General features: G+C 35.7%; 1 protein-coding gene across 1 annotated transcript in view; it reads left to right on the forward strand.

The window, feature by feature from the left end:
• nonC (serine/threonine-protein kinase Smg1) overlaps positions 1-21075 on the forward strand; it is a 1124353-nt gene that overhangs the window by 94236 nt on the left and 1009042 nt on the right. Inside the window, exon 6 of the mRNA XM_090398044.1 lies at positions 6165-6271. Coding sequence (XP_090254170.1) covers positions 6165-6271 — 107 coding nt within the window. The remainder of the gene's footprint in view (positions 1-6164; positions 6272-21075) is intronic.

The following is a 21075-nucleotide window of genomic DNA, read 5'->3' on the forward strand; positions in this document are numbered from 1 at the left end:
TCATTTGACTTGCAATCACAGTTGCGATTTGGAAAAGTGCAGTAATAAAAGCACTTCAAGAAACCCTGTTTTCTCATCAAAATTAATTTATACATTTAAGCTGCTTTGCAGAGAGTCCTCCTCTTGCTACAATGAGACAACATTAGGGACTTAACACGTTCGCTGCCACGCTACTTTGGCATGGTCTGTTCCCCTATGCCGAGCAGTTTCACTTCTTCAAGGTCAGTACGATAATCTCGTTACCGGAGGTAAGCGTCCTACGAGTATACTCGTAGTTGGCTTGTACAGAGCATATACGGTCTATGAGAATACACAGTTTTGATGCTAGCCCCACAAGCCAAGCATTTTCACTTCTTCAAGGTCACTACAATAATCTCGTTCCTGGCGGTAAGCGTCATACGAGTATACTCGTAGCTGGCTTGTGAAGCAGGTTTACCCACTACGAGTATACTCGTAGTTGGCAGCGAACGTGTTAACATAGATTTCTACCCGAGATCTCTTCCTCATCAATGACCCTTCCATATACATAGTGAATGTAGTGAGCCGTCATGGATAATTCCGACCGTAATCTAGTGCTCATCTCCCCCATGCAACAATGCTTATATGGGAGTGTCTGTGTAAGCATTGTTGCAGGAGTACTTGGGCATTATAACAGTGCGAAATTGGACAGCCTCCATGACTGCTATGCCTCATTCTCATGGTTGGACTTGTTTTCAGAGAGTCCTCCTCTTGCTACATTGCGACAACACTTCAATTCTTCCAATCCAAACATTTGCACTGAACGTATCACCAAAGTAATCCTCACTGGCAATGAAGCATACATTCCCCACACTTTTCTGAACATCCATCCTCTAACTAAATCTTGGTTCTCCAAAAGATGTACAAATGAAAAATCAAGCATGCCACAACTGGCTTACATCAAGAAACTCCATCCTCCTTCAATGCTTATACCCAAGCGTGAAATAAATGCAAAAAAAGTATTAATGCTTCCAAAACAGAATCTGAATGGGCAAAAACCAGGAAACTTGCAGCCTACCCAAATGGAAGCCGTGCCTTTTGGTCTCTTGCCACTGGTTGTAACTGCTGACCAACACTATTCCCACCCCTATCATACCCAGATGGCTCTATTGCATCATCACCCACAGAAAAAGCCAATCTCCTGACTTCACACTTTGCTTCCAATGCACACATAACTGACAGTGGTAAATGTACCCCTCTCCCCAACTATTCCAGATGCCCAACATCCAATGCCCCCCCCCCCCCCCCCATATCCTTTTGCCAGAGACTTTTTGTGTCTAAATTAGACACAAAACTCTGACCCAACTCTTACCATCTCACTCCTCTCACTTTCACAAAGACATTTGGTTTCTGCAACTTGTGTATTCTATATATATTTCCATGGCAAATGGTCATCTGAAATAGCATCAATAATTCCCCTGCTCAGTACATGCACAGTTGCTACCCTTTGGAACATGCACAGTTGCTACCCAACATCGTTTCACAGTACACCTTGAAACCCACAGAACAAGTTTCTTTTTCTCCTCCTTCATTCCTGCTACTGCTGTACTATGGGAAGTCTTCCCCCTTATGTATTTCCCAAGGAGTACAGTATACAGGCTTTTAAATCAAATGTAAACAAGTTTCTCCTTTCACAACCCATATACGGTACTAATGTACTATAGGTTGATCAACCAACCTCTCTTGTATGGGTTCAACATTAAAAAATAAATAATAATAATAAAAAAAAGTTAAACATATGTTTCTTTTTATATGTCAGGAGCAAGATGTTTTGAAATGTTATTATTTTTTTTTGTTCATTGTCTGCTGAAGTCTTGCTTAGATGTGAATTAAATTTAATAAAATTAGTTATTAGAGGGTAATGCGATTTGACCTCAAACCTAATTGTCAAAAGTTGTAATGTTCTTGTTGTTTAATCTAAACAATGGTATGTTAAGTGATGAGGGAAGCAAAAAGTCATCGCCGTATTATTGAAAGTGATCAAATGAGCTTAATTAAATAAACCTTTTTTGGACTGTGAAGAAAGAAAGAACATCATTTCCAGCCCAGCACTGTAAAACAGTAATGGTGGTGCATGATGGTGGGAGGTTTCTCACTTGCATTTTCGAGCATGTGTGCAGAAGCAAAAAGAATGTTTTCAGATGTTGCTAGGCATTTGGCTATTCCTGGAGTAGAAAAGGAACCAGCAGGAGAAAACTGGCATTTCTTTGGCTTCAATATATGAAGACTGGACAGAAATTAGAAGAAAAGTCAGAAATACCTTTTTATCATCATCATCATCATCAAATTCCTGCCATGTACCCTCAAGGGGTGTACAGGATATGACAGTACTACATGAAAAAATTACATCATTACTAACTTCCTATCTACAATTTTCCTCCAAATCAGTCTGTTACTTGTCAAGACTCCAACATTATCAGATCTTATATTTCTATCGTCTAAGGCACTTTGTACCGTATCAATCCACCTATATCTTGGTCTTCCTCTGGGTCGTTTTCCTGCCAACCTGGAAGAGAACACTTGTTTTGCTAATCTTTCCTCTCCCATTCTATTTAAGTGACCATACCATCTGAGATTAGCTCTGCTAACGCATTCCTGGATGCTGACAATGTCAAGTTCTTTCCTAATATCCTCATTTTTAATATGATATTGCCATTGATGCCATCTGTTCACGCCTCTAATCTTTCTCAGGACTCTCATATCTGCGGTCTCTAGTCTTTGGTCAAGTGTTTTACTTCTGACCCAGCTCTCAGATCCATAAGTTAAAATTGGTTTGAACACAGTCTTGTATACAGCTAATTTAGTGTTCCGACTAATTTCTTTCTTATTCCATATGAATTTATTCAATTGACTTCCCACGATACCAGCTTTGCTGATTCTGTTGTCTATTTCTATATTTAGTTTACCATCTTCAGTAAAAATTGTGCCTAAGTAGCTGAAATGTTTTACTTGTTCCACAGGTTCTCCATTCACAACACAGTTGACATTTTCAATGATTCTGCCTATTTTCATTGTCTTTGTCTTTTTATTGCTGACCTTCATACCATATCTATTACAACAGCTATTCAATTTAGTCAGAGAATCTTGCAGACTTGTAGCGGATTTATTTAGAAGTATAACATCATCCGCATAAAGCAAAGAGCTGACATTAACATCTCCAATTTTGATATCATGTTTAATACCACTTTCCTTCATAATGTGATCCATATAGATAATGAATAACAGAGGGGATAATGTACATCCTTGTCTCACACCAGATTTAACATTAAACCATCTTCCTGTACTTCCTTCAATTCTAACTGCTGACTCACAACTCAAATAAAGACTAAGTATTGCTTGATATAATGCCCCATTGACACCATATAACTGCAGCGTATTGAATAGCTTCTCTCTTGGCACCTTGTTATATGCCTTTTCCAAATCGACAAAACTTAAATACAGATCTTTGTTATATTCCCATGCTTTCTCGACTATTTGTCGTAAAGTGAAGATCTGATCCTGACAGCCTCTATTTGGCCTGAATCCAGCTTGTTCTTCACCAAGCTTTTCTTCCACAATTCTTCTCAACCTTTTCTCAAGTATACTTGCATAGATCTTGCCAGGAACACTCAGTAGGGAAATACCTCTGTAATTCTCACATTCAGTTTTATTTCCCTTTTTATATATGGGTACTATGAGAGCTCTACTCCAATCATCGGGAATTCGTCCCTCTGTCCAGGCTTTCTGAACTATGCAGTGCAGCCACTGTAAGACTCTTATACCACCATACTTCAGCATTTCTGGTCGAATATCATCTACTCCTGCTGCCTTTCCACATTTCAAGCCTTTGATGGCTTTTTCTACTTCAAGTATGGATATGTATTCCTGACTGCATGCCTGGTCAGTGTTTTTTATCACTGTGCTGTCATCACTGCTTGTTTCATTTAGCAGTTTTTCAAAGTAATTACTCCATACTTCAAGGATATCTTTTACTCCTGTTTTCATTTCACCTTTATCATCTCTAATTCCTTTTACAGCACTCTTTCCTCCATTCCTAAGCTTCTTCAACAACCTCCAGAATATTTTGCCACCTTCTTGATATTTATTTTCTATATTCTTGCCAAAGTCCTCCCATGACTTTTGTTTAGCTAGTTTTACCTTTTTAGTCATCACTAATTCATATAGAATTAAATAACTAAATACCTACTAAATACGACTAAATACCTTTTTAGTCATCACTAATTCATATAGGATTCATTTCAGTTAAGACTAAAAGGAACTTTATTGATTTCCAGCTCATATAGAATGGGCCCAATGAAGCATTTTATTTAGGATTTTCAGTGCTATTGGTGATTTTTAACTGTTTGCATGTTTAGTTATTTCTTCAAACACTTTCATATAGCATGCTGAGTTGTTTGAAGTGTTAACATTGTTGATAAGTTTTAAGAAGAATATTGTATCTTTCACATAGAAATCTAATTCATTCTAAATTGATTATATGGTTTTTAGTGGTTGCAATGGATCTTACTGTTCACCTTCATATAGAAATTGAAGCTATAGAAATGTCTTTGGATGAAGACAAGATATGTTTTCTTCAGTGTTTTAACACCAGTTTCATTCACAGCCTACACAACTGCCTGTAATACTTTCAGGGTTTTCAACCCTCAACTCAGAAATTTCAGTTATAGAACTTGCACTGTTTCACACAGCATATACTGTTTAAGGTGAGGGATATGTGACATAAGGTATGTGCTGCACTTTGTGAACTGTAAGCCTGAAAATCCTTATTAGAAATTTGCTCAAGTACTGATTGTGGGTGGAGACTGATTGCCTACCAGGACTAATAGGGTTCTGCCTTTGGGTGTATGCAGAACTCTGTTAGTTCAAAGCAATTCATTAAAATTAAAAAAAAAAAAAAATTATTATTACTAAAATAAAGAGCCAACAGGCTTCAGTTCAGTGATGCAAAATTATATAAATCAAGTGGATATTAAATCCAGTATTATTTCAAAGCCGAATGTTGAAACTATGAAAGTTTCATACGAAATTTGACCAGAGAGCTTACAGGAATACACTCGCCAGCATTTACAAATTGCCCTAGTTCCCAGATCTTATAGAAAACATGATTGCTTGCTCAAGTGTCATATGCTTAAATTTTGTACGAATTTTTCGCTCAAATTGTTGCTCAAATTCTGCATATTATTTTACATATTCCCCCCACGAAATGTTATACTTTTTAAAATGCTGCTTTATCATTTGCAATCCTCTAAGAAAAAAGTGTTTCCTCTTGTTGCACAAACCAGTCATTTTTGTTCTAAGTGTTTATCAGAACTTTTCAACCTTCCCTCATAAGAGGTTTTATTCCCATTATTCAATTACAATTCTTGCAGAATGTAAGTTTATCATTTAGGCATTAACCACCATACTGGTCATGATGTCTTTATGCATCAGTAAATATATGGTTGTGAAATATGCATTAAAATTGAAGTAACATGGACGTAAAACATAAATTATTTGAAATGCAAGCTGGCCTTGATTAACACAATTAACTCATCCTACGAGCTCATTGTGCTAAATGAAAACACATAAATTGAATATAATAATCAATAGGAAAAATTATAATTGGTCAGATATATCCACAAAGAATTTAAAAATACCTTATAAATAATCTTTTACCTGTATATTACGTGAAAGTTAATGAAAATACAGTAATTATAGAAATAACAACTGTTTACTGCATAAAATAAATAATGAAAAAATTATTTGATATGGGGAAACCCACCCAAGTTTATTGCTCAATTCACATGGCTTTATTAGTGGGAGACAAACAAGTAACTTCTCTGCTTCCCATGGTTGATGGGACTCAACGTGGCAGGCAGCATGCAAATGCTTGTTTATTGCTTGGCTGATGTGCAGTAAGTTTGGCATGTGATTCAAATCTTTTTAAATCATCACACAAAAATGATGACATCAACTGGAAATTTGCATCATGTAAAGAGTGGTATAATATTTTGAAAATGCAGTAACTGGGGAAAAAAAAGGTTAATTGAACTCACATTATATGAGGCCTGGCTGTATTTCATCCATATGGCCATTTAGGTAGTTAAAACTGTTTTTTGTCAAATTCATGTCTGATTGTGTTAATAATGAAATTATAAATTTTTTAGGATCTTGCCCAGACTAAATCTTCAGATGGTGGTTATGGAGATAGCCACCTAGATGATCAACCCCCAACACCAGACGAATGTCTTGCTAAGATTACATGTCTTATTAGGTAAGATAATTATTACGTGCAGTAACTTTCTCTAGCAGTTCAAAGTGTGTATGTTGAGTTAATATTCTCACGTGTAATGAATATTTTAGAGAATCAACTTATGTTTTTTGATTTACTATAGATTTATTAAGATTCAAACATAAAATTTCAGATTTATTAAGAAAACCTCTTGATATTTACTAGAGCAGCATTGAAAATTCATCCCCTTGAGTAAATTGTGTCTATTGGGTCTATCTTTATGAACATATTGGCTGATTTATTCTATATTATAATAATAGCATAAATATTAATGTCAGTTTCTAGAAAACAAAAAAGTGGCTGATAGATTAAAAAAATAGCATTATTTATAGTATTATATATATATATATATAATATATTATTATCAAAATATCTGGCATCATCCTTAAAAGGTTTTGCAGGAAAATCTCCTTCTTATATAAAAAACTCAACAGACTTTGTCTCTAAAATTAAGAATATAAAATTCAAGTTTTCTGACATTATGGTGAGCTTTGACGTAGTAGCTTTCTTCACAGAATTCCGACACAAGAAGTTTTCCATAATTTAAGCAACAATTCAAAGTAGCCAGAGTTATTTTGTGTTAACTCTGGCTACTTTGAATTTGAAGGAAAAATTTACAAACAGAAGAAAGGATTAGCAATGGGCAGCACCCCTCTCTCCAATACTAGCCAACATCTTTTTCGAGGACATCAAACAAAAGGCAATCTCCTCTTCTACATTTAAGCCAAAAATTTGGCTTAGATATGTTGATGACATATTCCTTATCTGGGAACACGGTATTGACAATCTTCACACTTTTTTAAATCACTTAAACAACTTCCACCAATACATCAAATTAAACATGGAGATTGAAGAAAATGGATCTCTACCTTTTCTGGACGTAAAACTTACTAAGACATCTGACTCCATAAAAATCTCCATCTTTAGAAAACCTACGCAAACAGACAGATACTTGCATGCGTCCTCACATCACTATCCTGCATAGAAGATGGGTATCATCTTAACTTTAGCACATCGTGTCAGATCTGTACTGTCAGATGAAGAACTAAAAAATGAAACTACAACATCTTAAAAGGACCTTCAAAAACAATGGCTACTCTTCAAAAACTATCAATAAACAACTATACCGCTGTCAACGAAACAACGTAGAAACACAGGACCACCCCAAAGGTTATCTCCTTTGCCATACATCAGCATGCTCTCCAAGAAACTAAGAAGAATTTTGGGAAAGTTTAACATAAAAACATGCTTCTATACTCTTCCCAAACTAAGATCAAGTTTAAGCAAATACAAACAAGCTCACAACCATCTACAATTCCAAGGTGTGTACAAAATCACATGTGACTGCGGAAAACCATACTATGGCCAAATGGAAAAATCCACCCTCCTACGTCTCGAAGAACACCGAAGAGACATTGCTTACAAAAGAACCAGAGCTAGTGTCCTCTCAAGCCATGTCCTGTTTTCAGTAAACACAAATAATGAAGGCCGCCAACATGAGCTAAACTGGACATCAACTTCAAACCTTCACATATGCCATGATGAGGTAGAACACTGCATAATCGAGTCTAAAGAAATTGTCATGGATCCTCTTCATATAAACAGTAACCTCAGCTACAATTTACTGGACTCATTCAGCTCTGCTGTCAGATAGTGACGCACTCGTGAAGCCAAATGTGCACAGGTGTCTAACAATAGAACTTTAACACGGACTGTAGCTCTAGTTCAAAGTTAACTGTGGTTTATAGTTTTATAGTGACTCAGTGTTTCTTTATAGTGTTTTTTATTGGCTTTCTGTGTTCTCTCACGCCTGAAGAAGTCGGCCACTCTGATGAAACATGTTGCGTATTTAATAAATTTAATTGTTTGTTCTAATTCTTGGATCTCAGTCAGTATATAAAAGTATGAATATATATATATATATATATATATATATATATATATATATATATATATAACGCGCGGTTAGCCTAGTGGCTATGCGCTTCGCAACCATATATGCCTGGGGAAGGAGTGTCCTAGGCTCGATTCCCGTCAGTGACGTGAGGAGCTGAAGGATCTTCCTCAGTCATAGCCAAGTTAGCCAGTCTTGGGCATGGACAGCAGGGTTTTTTCCCCAGTTTATTCTGGGGTTTTTCATCCCATAAAGCAGGCAAACTGGCCTTGAGAACTCAACACTACAGGCCATAGGATACACCGGGGCATAAGACTGACCACCTTATCCTGTAAACGGAGTGAGGTCCGATGAATGATCGATGGACCCTCGACACCGCAAGGTAAAAGAGGGTATAAGGAAGATGAGATGAGATATATATATATATATATATATATATATAACCTAATGTCCAATCTCACCTTCTTGTGGTGTCCCCTGTTAGGTATCTATCTGGATACTGAATGAAAGAGGATGGGCTGGCAATTTTGGATTTAGCCGACCAAATTGTATTCTTATTGGCTTAAACCAAAATATAAAATGATGGTACAACATGCAGAATTTCATGCTGGCAGGGGCGTCACCTGGTTAAACAAGGCCCCTGTTGTTTTTGCAAAGTAACCAGGGCAAACAGTGAAAAGTCAGTTACTGGAACAAATTCTGAAACACATCCCAACTCAACATCACCAGAGTTCAAGATAGTGTGCAATCTTTTCTTACACCTCACTTTTCTTCTTCTTATTATTATTTGGAATACTTCTCAGTCCAAGGACTCATTGAGGAATGGTCCCTTTAGTCACTCATATGTAAATACATATTATATCTGTCTTTGAACACATTCAGGATATGCACTTATCTAATTCCAAAGGAATACCCATTCCATACACTCACCGCATGCCATGAGAACTCTTTTGATTTTTTTGTTTGATTGTACATCATCAAATCATTTCATTTAATATGAAAACATCTAGTATTCATTTCAATTCTAGAATCTGACTTACAATTTCAGTATAGGATATATATTGCTCTGCATATTGTCCCATTTGCAAGCATATTATTGTATAGTTTTGAACATCTTTTCTTTTGTCCACTCTGTATATAAACATTTTCCAGATATTACAACCAAAATTTTGTTTTGTTTGTAATATCCAATAGGTTGTATTCCCATGATTTCTTTCTTGACTATCTTAAAGAAAATATGATCCTGATAACCTGTGTTTGGTTGGAACCCAGCTTTCCTTAGTTTCTCATCTACAATTTCCACGAGCTTCTCACTTGTGCTCAGTGTATTGTGTTGTTCTTGCACTTAGTTTCATAGATAGCTACTATGATAGCTTGATTCCAGTAATCTTGAAATCACTCTTTCTCAGCAAAGTAAATTATACTCACCAAGAAATTATATTGTTGTTTAATCCTCAAATTCATTCCTTTACTAAAGGTTACCGGTGAAGTATCTTCACAACAATAACATAATTTCTTGGCAAGTATAATTTACTTTTCAACCAAGTGGGAAAAAAAAAAAAAAAAAAAAAAAAAAAACTTTTTACACCTTTCTGATGAACTGTTTGGAATTATGTGGTGTAAATCACTTATGAAATTTTCATATCTTCGTATTCAAGCATTTCTCTTTGGATATTATCTATTCCACCTGCCTTTCCACATTTCATGTTTTGTTTTGTTTTTTAAACTTGCTGAAATATTGATATGTACTCCTGATTGCTTCCCCTTATACATTAGGCACAATGGCCTGTACTCTTTCCATCCAATAGGTTGCGTATTTGAATCACACTATAGGCATGGATGGTTGTGAACATCTTTAGTTAGGGGATGAATTTAAATTTCACTGCCCAGTGCCAGATTATATGAAATTAAAGTAAAAACAAATAAAAACATTTTAACACACTTAGTTATAATTATACCAGTACTTTTTGGCATGTAAATCACTAAGACATTAATTTTATGTAAATACAGTAAAACCCCGTTTTTACGTTCCAGCAATTTACGTTTTCCTGCCATTTGCATCATTTTCCGTTGGTCCCGTCTTAAGGCCTATTGTTACGATATATTGTTTTCCTGCCATTAACAACTTGATGTGGACGTTATTTCCCGTGATTTGCGTTTTTTTCTCAGGTGGTAATACTGACTTTCGAATCAATTTCTGCAGAAATATGCGCATTTCTGTTCCCAAATAGTGTTGCTTTCGGCTGTAGTTTCATTTATGCCAACATGGTTACTTGCACGCTTGCAGCAGTAATGTAGTGATGAGGCGATACCGTGAGTTTTCAGTCACAGTACGAATTGATATTGCAGAATTTCTGCTACGTAATTTAGCATGTGAAAGTTGCTTTCAAGTTGTGGTGGTGGATTATCCATGTTAGTAATATGGAGAAAAAAGACAGAAAATGTATTTTGGTAGAAGAAAGGATGGCAATTCTGCGACGTGTAGATTGGCATGCCGGAACACGTGTGCATTTAGCAAAAGATCTTGGACTCTCCATGTCCGCTTTGAACACGATAGTAAAAAACCGGTCAAGCATTCAACTCAATGCAAAGCAATCTGCTGCTATGTCAAAAAAAAAAAAAAATTGAAAAGCAAAAACAATTAAAGATTTTTTAAATAGATAAATGTAAGTAATTGTAAATTCATTTATTTTCAGTTATTAAATTTGGTAATCGAGTAGGTAGACTCTCATACTAGCAGTAAGTCATCTTTTAGCCTTTTTTTTAAATGTTTTTTACGTTTCCTGCTATTTACACTTTTTTCCATCAGTCCCCTGAAAAGTGTAAAAAAGGGGTTTTACTGTAATACTTAATAAATGAAATAATGCATTGCATGCTATTACATAATGTATGTATGTAGAACTTATTGTGTTTATTGAACATTTCAGCAAGGTAAATTATTTCATTATCTTGAGAAGAATAATAAAGAAATATGTAGAGAGATACCTAATATCATTACCATCAGTCAGAAGTGATATTTAGTTAATCCCTTTGAATACTGTAAATGTCAGACATTTTAATATACCGCACATTATCATAGACATCATGATAACTTTGAATTTCATATAAAATTACTGTATATAAACAGTTTATAAGATCCTGCTGAGCATAGTTTTATTTTCATATGGATATATTACCTTAAAACATAGAGAGGAAGAGTTAGTTGCAAAGAAAGGAATAAAAGAAGAAGGATCTTGTGCCACAGGGCATGAAGGAGATAGGTGGATGGGTAGTTATATGCAGTGGTGAGCTATGGAAATTTTAACAAAGAGCTCGTATTGTCAAGCAAAAAAAAAAAAAAAGATGTATTTCACACCATAACTTTTATTAATACAGCTTGTGTATTCCAATCAAAAAGTATGAGCGGACAATCAACCTCTAAAGGCTATCATTTTTAAACAAATATTTCATGATCTAAACATGAAATATTTGCACACAGTCAACTGTGTTAATTTATCTTACATAAGAAAAACATTTTTTAACTATCAAAATATAATAAGAATGAAATCTTTTATAATCTTTTATAAAACATTTGATTGGCTAGTGGAAGGCAGAAGGGTAAAGATAGTGCATGCGCTTATTTTATTTTCTAACTTGGGACATTTGTTATAGAGGAGTTGAAACAATAATTCCAAATAATCTATACACTGCCGAATAGACTTATTTTTTTAGGTTACCATATGAGTTTGTCGCTTAATATTTTTCAAAAAAAAAATAAAGTAAACAAGAAGAATAAGGGGCTCGCAGATTTGAGAAAAATTTAACTAAGGGCTCACGGGAGCCCCTTATAGTTCACCACTGGTTATATGGGTATATTATAGCACAATAATTTCATTCTGCTAGCCTTTCCATCAAGAGTAATTGATGAAAGTTTTTTTTTTTTATAATTACATTTTTGTTGATATAGATGATTTAAAATGATAAAATGTGTGTGTGTGTGTGTGTGTATGATTAAAAAAATTTAATCATATATATATATATATATATATATATTATTATTATTATTATTATTATTAAAAAGTTTTAATGACTAATACTGAGAGATAAAGAGATGACATGGTATATTTGAAAAGATACTACTAGTTTACTAGTTTCGTTGAATTTATCAACATCTTCAGGTATCACAATCAAAGAAATATATAAAAAATTACAGACTTAAAATTGCATTAACAGAACAAGTACAAAAAACAGTAGCGTGTTTGAAAACAAAATGCGAGCTTGAGTTCCAAATAAACATAGACTACGTGCTGTCACGAGTGCGCCAATACTGAACAAAGGCAACGTGTGTATCATAGAGATTGAAACTTTGGCTGTTGTTGATATGTGATGAATCTAGAGAAATTTCTCTAGATTCGACAATCTTTCTCTCGAGCTCATCATAGCACACATGGATGTTAGAAGTTTGAGTTCAGTTCACAATGTGTTGGCAGCCTTTGTCTGAGTTAACTGAAAAGAGAACGTGCCTAGAGAAAGCACTGGCTCTAGTCCTGTTGTAGGAGATATCTCTACGGTGTTCTTCCAAATGTAGAAGATGGATTTAGCAGTCTGGCCATAGTATGGCTTTCCACAATTTCAAAATATTGTACACTCCTCGAAACTGAGTTGGAAGATGTTTCTCTTTAGGTTTACTAAGTATTGAACGAAGTGTTGGGAGCATAGTAAAGCAAGTTCTGAAGTTAAACTTCTTGAGAATTTTTGCCAGTTTTGGTAAAAGAGAGCTGATGTAAGGCAAAGAGATCAGTTTTTAGAAAACCTACTCATACTGATAGATATCTTCATGCTTCCTTCCATCACTACCCCCCCCCCCCCACACACACACAAATTTGGTATTATTTCCACCTTAGCTCACCGAGCCAAGTCTTTACTTACAGAAGAAGCAGAAATTGCAAACGAACTCCTTTTTCTTAAAAAAACTTTTATTAATAATAGTTTCTCTCCTAATAAAATTGACAAATTTCTTTCCCCCCAGTCACTCAACTACTTCTGAAGACCCCCCTTCCCCCAGAGCCTTCATCTCTTTGCCTTACATCAGCTCTCTTTCACGAAAACTTGCAAAAATTCTCGAGAAGTTTAGCTTCAGAACTTGCTTTACTACGCTCCCCAAAACTTCGTTCAATACTTAGTAAACCTAAAGAGAAACATCTTCCAACTCAGTTTCCAGGAGTGTACAAGATTTTATGTGATTGTGGAAAGCCATACTATGGCCAGACTGCTAAATCCATCCTTCTACGTTTGGAAGAACACTATAGAGATATCTCCTACAACAAGACTAGAGCCAGTGCTCTCTCTCTAGCCACGTTCTCTTTTCAGTTAACTGAGACGAAAGCCGCCAACACATTGTGAACTGGACTCAAACTTCTGACATCCATGTGTGCTATGATGAGCTCGAGAGAAAGATTGTCGAATCTAGAGAAATTTCTCTAGATTCTTCACATATCAACAACAGCCAAGTTTCAATCTCTCTCTGATGCACACGTTGCCTCTGCTCAGTATTGGCGCACTTGTGACGGCATGTAGTCTACATTTATTTGGAACTCAAGCTCGCATTTTGTTTTCAAACACGCTACTGTCTTTTGTACTTGTTCTGTTAATGCAATTTTAAGTCTATAATTTTTTATATATTTCTTTGATTGTGATACCTGAAGATGTTGAGAAATTCAACAAAACTAATAAACTAGTAGTATCTTTTCAAATATACCATGTCATCTCTTTATCTCTCGGTATTAGTCATTAAAACTTTTTAATAATATTCCCACCAAGTAAAATGAATTATAATATATATATATATATATATATGTGTGATTAAAAAAATTTAATGGCTAGAAGCTAAGAGCACACAGCTAGTTTCATTTTCTTAGCAAACTTTATCGGGTGCATAACATGAAAAGAGAAATACAAAAAATATGCATTACAAGAGGCATCTATAAATTAACTTGCAAATGTTTTGCTGACATTTAAAGCCATTCTGGATGCCATATTAATTTTGTCCACCTTGATGCAGGCATAATATCATGTATGCCAAAGTTGGATAGCTGAAGAGTGACAATCAAATAGGTTATAGCTAAGATTAGTATTAAGATGGATTGGATTGACGACAATTTCTGTTGATTCCACAATTTTTCTCTTCAGTTCATCATAGCATCTAAAAATGTTTTCTGATTTGTTCCAAATCACTGGATGAATTACAGAATCTTCACTGTTAGGGCAAGCAGAATTAAGAACATGATTAGATGGCGTGCTGACTCTAGTCCTGCCATATGTAATATCTTTCACATATTCTTCCATACACAACTCTCTGGATTTCTCTGGCTGACCATAATAGGGCACATTGCAGTTACATCCAAGATGATAAATTCTTGGATACTTTAAGCTGTCATGTTTTGGTTTAGTTGTACTAAGTAAGGAACAAAGATTGGAACGAGGAGTAAAAGAAGTATGGTCTTAAATTTCTTGAGAATTTTAGTTAACTTTGGTGAAACAGAGCTGATGTACAGTAGAGATGTAAAGCCTTTTACATTAGTACTATCTTCAGTATGGTGAGCAGATGGATTAAAAAGTAGCTTATGAACTGTCTGTTTAGGATAGACATTTTTCTGAAAGTTTCTAAGAAAAAACTTAGTTCTTTGGTGATCTCTTCTTTGTCACTGAGGAAGGAATGAGCAAGTCTGTCCAAAGTAGAAATGATGTCAAGCTTCTGGAATGGATAAAACTGTAAAGGCTAGATGTTGATAGTGAATGGGAAGTGGTAAAGGAGTGTTTGAGGGGAGTAATGGCAGACTGCATACCTAGAGTCAGGAGAGTAAATCAAGTGGGAGTTAAATGGATGAATGTCATCATTAAGCTGGAGTTGAAAAAAAAAAAAAGAAACAATTGTGGAGGGAATTTAAGTAGAAAGGTGACCAGCAGGCATATGAACAGCAAAAAGCACAGGCCAGAAGGGTAACTAGTGTGGCAAGAAAAGCAAAAGCTGAGTATGAAAGGAAATTAGCAATGCAGGCATAAGATAATCCCAAACAGTTCTTTTAATTAAAAAAAAAAAAAAAAAAAAAAAAAATCAGCTAATGCCTTTTATTCCTGTGCAGGGAGTAGGCGAGGCCGCTTTTAGCCCTATCTAACTTTTGGAGACTGAGTGGGCAGTTCAATCTCCACTGGTACCCATCAGAGATAGCTGGCCCAAGCTATCACTAATTAAGCAGCACACAGTGAAGAGAGACGGCTCAACAAGTGCCTTCAACTTGTGGTCCCTAACCCTAACACAATATATTTAATGTCTGAAATAGTATGGGTTCTACAGTCGATTTTCTTGAGTTTATGCAACAAAAAAATCCAAGTTTCCGGGAAAAAAACCTGCTTGCCTGTGCCAGAGATCGACTAACTAGGGAACCTGTCAAAAAAAGGCTTAGAAAAATTTCCTCTAGTTGCTGACTAGATTCGAAACCTAGAAGTCTTCTTTTGTGCGGTCAAGCTCCGTGGTGTGCAACCGCCACATCCACTGAGCTACACTTTGATATGCTGCAAGTAAAAGAAAGAATATTTATGGCAGAATGATTTAATGAATGCCGATAGTAGGCAGGTAACTGAATCAGTTGAAATAGTAGAATTACTAAGTGAACACTTTGCAAGAGTATATCATTCAGGTGGTGATATTGCAGGAACAATCCAAAGGCTTATATGGGAACTGTTGTAAATGAAATGTGTGTGTGTGGGGGGGGGATAGCATATTACAGAACCTTAATGTGAATACAGCTGCGGGATTGGATAGTATACCAGCTCAAGTTTTACGTGAAATGGCGAGAGAATTATCATTGCCCTTGACCATGATCTAAGTCTCAGCTCTGGGTTAGATCCTAGGGGGCTGGAAAGAAGGGGAAAATAGTTCCATTGCATAAAGGAAGCTCCAAGACCGATGTAGCAAATTACTGACCAGTCAGCATATCAGGAGTTGTTGTCAGAGTATTGGGGAAGTTGGTTAAGAACAAAATACAGGAATGGGTAGATGGAAATGGGGTAATGTATGGGGGAGGAGCATAATTTTGTGAAGGGTAGGTCATTCCTCAGTAACTTGCTCACATTTTATAATGCAGTGACAACTGAGTTAGATAAAGTTCATGCGTTTACAGTAATACTGCTGGACTTTGCAAAAGGATATCACATGGACAGGATATCATGGAATTCTATACAATACACTGCAGCACATGGGGGATGGATATTTGGTTTGTGAGGTGGATAATAGGGTGATTGATGGAGAGATTTCATTGAGTAGTTTATTCAGGAGTAGAGTCCAGAAGAAGGCAGGACTGTAACTAGTGGAGTAACACAGGGCTCTGTTCTTGGGCCGCTGCTGTTTAATTTGTATATTAATGATATAGGAAAAGATCAGAGAGGAACTGTTCAGTTGTTTGTCGATGATGCAAAGTTGGGTAGAGCAGTAGTTAATACAGATATTAAATTTTGCAGGTTGATTTGGAAAGATCAGCATACTGGTCAAAGAGATGTTAGTTTAATGTGTCAAAGTGTAAGGTTATGCGTTTTTGGGTAAAAGATTATCAGCTGTATACCACATTGGTGAAACTGTACTTCAGGAAATTAATGAAGCCAGAGACTTGGGAGGGTTAGTTTGGAGATTAAAGTTTAGAGTGCACATAGCAAAAGTGGCTAAAGCAGGTCATTAGATTACTTGGTTACCAAAGAATACTTTGATGAGCAGAGACAAGTAGATTATTATTCCTTTTTATCAGGCCTCGATAATACCTCATTTTGAATACTGCGTGCAGATCTAGGAGCCAAGATTTCTTGGCAATGAAGAAGAGGTGGAGAGGATTTCAGAGGCGAGTGATCAAGATGGTAGCAAGCGTATGGAATGAACCTTCTGTGAGAATAGGTTGAAGATTTGTGGGTTACAGAAACTGGTTGATAGGCAGAAAAGGGATGATATGATTGAGATATACAAATTACTGAGGGGTTTTACAAGATTCTGTTCTGAAAAATTTCAAAGGAAATTTTTGAAGGAAATAGGCCTGGTGTGGGAGAACTAGGGACCATCCATGGAAACTAAGGAAGAGTGTTGTTAGCAGGTTTTTTGTTTGGAGAGTAGTGAATGAGTGGAATAGGTTGCCAGAGTCTGTTGTTGTTGGTACCATGACTGTGAATGAATTCAAAGTAAAGTATGACAGATACTGCACAAATGTTGGATAGTTCTTGACATGATGTTTAGGGCACCCCATTGATGAGTCTGTAGCCTGTAATAATAATAATGTAATTGTGCATGAAGGTGCCTGTTGGTGTGTGTGGGTTTTCTATAAATAGAGATCTTTAGTTTTTCTGACAAATTAGTGATTTTACATCCAAGAATGGGAGAGAACCGTTAACTTCCAGTTCTGAGGTAAATTGTATTCCTGGCGTCGATTGTTCAGATTGTTCGGAAACTCCTTTAAAGAATGTGGTTCATGACTCCAAATTAAGAAAACCACTCGGTGTGGTTGGCCAAGTGGTTAGCGTATCTGCTCTCCAGCCAAAAGGCTGCGGGTTGGAATCCCACTGTGAGAATGGATGTTTATGATTGTCTGTGAAAATACTAGTGGTTGAGGTGGGCGGTAGATAGCGTTGGCGGAGATGGAGAGTTGTAGAGTAGGTGCTCTCCCTCAATGAGTCTTTGGACTCCCTGGAGGTTTCACATAATAATAATAATAATATAGTTGATAATGGGTTGCCCATGGTCAAGCTGAAGTTTTGTTTAAAAATAGTATTTTTAAAAAGAAAATAACCAGAATTTGCACAAGTTATGTCAGGAGTGACAAAACTTTCATCTTTTTGAAGATGCATGTCTTTAATAATCAAAGCAAAGTGTTCAGAATTCTTGGTAGTCTAGCCTGTTAAACTTTTTAAACTCTATTACTATCTTCAGTATGGTGAGCAGGTGGATTAAAAAGTAGCTTATAAACTGTCTGTTTAGGATAGTCTTAGCCAATGTTTTTTTTTTTTTTTCCTATTTTGGTATTCATCATCATCAAATTCCTGCCATGTACCCTCAAGAGGTGTACTGGATATGATAGTACTACATGAAAAATTTACATCATTACTAACTTCCTATCTACAATTTTCCTCCAAATCAGTCTGTTCCTTGTCAAGACTCCACCATTATCAGATCTTGTATTTCTATCGTCTAAGGCACTTTGTACCATATCAATCCACCTATATCTTGGTCTTCCTCTGGGTCGTTTTCCTGCCAACCTGGCAGTGAACACTTGTTTTGCTAATCTTTCCTCACCCATTCTGTTTAAGTGACCATACCACCTGAGATTAGCTCTGCTAATGCATTGCTGGATGCTGACAATGTCAAGTTCTTTCCTAATATCCTCGTTTTTAATATGATATTGCCATTGATGCCATCTGTTCACGCCTCTAATCTTTCTCAGGATGCTCATATCTGCGGTCTTTAGTTTTTCGTCAAGTGTTTTACTCCTGGCACAGCTCTCGGATCCAAAAGTTAAAATTGGCTTGCATACTGTCTTGTATACAGCTAATTTAGTGTTTTGGCTAATTTCTCTCTTATTCCATATGAATTTATTCAATTGACTTCCTACCATACCCGCTTTGTTGATTCTGTTGTCTATTTTCATATTTAATTTACCATCTTCACTAAAAATCGTGCCTAAGTAGCCGAAATGTTTTACTTGTTCCACAAGTTCTCCGTTCACTATGCAGTTGACATTTTCAACTATTCTGCCTATTTTCATTGTCTTTGTCTTTTTATTGCTGACCTTCATACCATATCTATTACAACAGTTATTCAATTTAGTCAGAGAATCTTGCAGACTTGTAGCGGATTTATTTAATAGTATAAGATAATCCGCATAAAGCAGAGAGTGACATTAACATCTCCAATTTTGATATCATGTGTAATACCACTTTCCTTAATAATGTGATCCATATAGATAATGAATAACAGAGGGAATAATGTACATCCTTGTCTCACACCAGAATTAACATTAAACCATCTTCCTGTACTTCCTTCAATTCTAACTGCTGACTTACAACTCAAATAAAGACTAAGTATTGCTTGATATATTGCACCATTGACACGATATAACTGTAGCGTATTGAATAGCTTCTCTCTTGGCACCTTGTCATATACCTCTTCCAGATCGACAAAACTTAAATACAGATCTGTTTGTTATATTCCCATGATTTCTCAACTGTTTGTCGTAAAGTGAAGATCTGATCTTGACAGCCACTATTTGACCTGAATCTAGCTTGTTCTTCACTAAGTTTTTCTTCCACAATTCTTCTCAACCGTTTCTCAAGTATACTTGCATATATCTTACCAGGAACACTCAATAGGGATATACTTCTGTAATTCTCACATTCAGTTTTATTTCCCTTTTTATATATGGGTACTATGAGAGCTGTACTCCAATCATCGGGAATTCGTCCCTCTGTCCAGGTCTTCTGAACTATGTGGTGCCATCACTGTAAGACTTTTATACCACCATACTTGATCTACTACATACTACTCCATCTGCCTTTCAACATTTCAAGCCTTTGATGGCTCTTTCTACTTCAAGTATGGATATGTATTCCTGACTGTATGCCTGTTGAGTTTTTTTTACCACTGTGCTATCACTGCTTGTTTCATTTAGCAATCTTTCAAAGTAATTACTCCATACTTCAAGAATATCTTTTTCTCCTATTTTCATATCACCTTTATCATCTCTAACTCCTTTTACAGCACTCTTTCCTCCATTTCTAAGCTTCTTCAAGAAACTCCAGAATATTGTTCCACCTTCTTGGTATTTATTTTCTATGTTCTTGCCAAAGTCCTCCCATGACTTTTGTTTAGCTAGTTTTACACAGTGTTTAGCTTTCTTATCTTACATTTGTCTCTGTATTCTGTAAGAGCCCAAGCTGACTTATTTGCCAGGAACTTTTGATATGCATTCTTCTTTTTCTTCACTGCCTCTTTATCTTCCTGTGTCCACTATGGAGTTCTAATTTTTCTATCCTTGCAGATAACCTCATCACATGCCTCTCTAACTGAATCAATAAGGGTTTTCTTCAAGGGCTTGCCACTGAATCGCCAAGGTGTAGTTCCTGTTCTCAAACTCTTTCATTTTTTCTTCAATAATCTTTGTATTTTAGTCTGCAATTCACATGTGAGAACTGCTCAACTTTTATTCGCTTTAAAACTTTCTTACATTTTCTTAAACTTATTCTTTTCAATATGAAATTCACTTTTATCCTACTCAAGGCTAAATAGTGATCACTTCCAATTTTAAATCCCCTGTACACTCTGGTGCCCTGCACCAGGGAGAAAACATCACTATCAACAATAACATAGTCAATGAGACTTTTCTTATTCCTTGCCTCTTCTCTCTATCTGAATTTGTGTACATTTTTATGTTGGAACACGGTGTTAGTAATAACCAGTCAATGTCCTGAGCAGAAATGTTCTGAGCAAATTCACATAGAGATAAGAGGCAAGGAATAAGAAAAGTCTCATTGACTACGTTATTGTTGATAATGGTGTTTTCTCCCTTGTGCAGGACACCAGAGTGTACAGAGGATTTGAAATTGGAAGTGATCACTGTTTAGTCTCGAGCAGGATAAAATTGAATAAAATAAAATAAAATAAAATTCCATTTTGTTATATATATATATATATATATATATATATTATTTTTTATTTTTGTAATTGGACCTTTTTTTTTTTTTTTTAATTTTCGAAATTTCTTTAAATGATGATAACTCCTTCCTGGCTCCATAGAATTTAATGAAATTTGATATTTAAAATTACTGTTAAAACTTGTAAGATTTTTAGGCAATACAAATTTATCCACAATTTATTAAGACATAA

The sequence above is a fragment of the Typopeltis vanoorti genome, chromosome 9 (genome assembly GCF_054136105.1).
Source record: "Typopeltis vanoorti isolate ZY-2024b chromosome 9, IOZ_Tvanoo_1.0, whole genome shotgun sequence".
NCBI classification, from domain to species: Eukaryota; Metazoa; Arthropoda; class Arachnida; order Uropygi; family Thelyphonidae; genus Typopeltis; species Typopeltis vanoorti.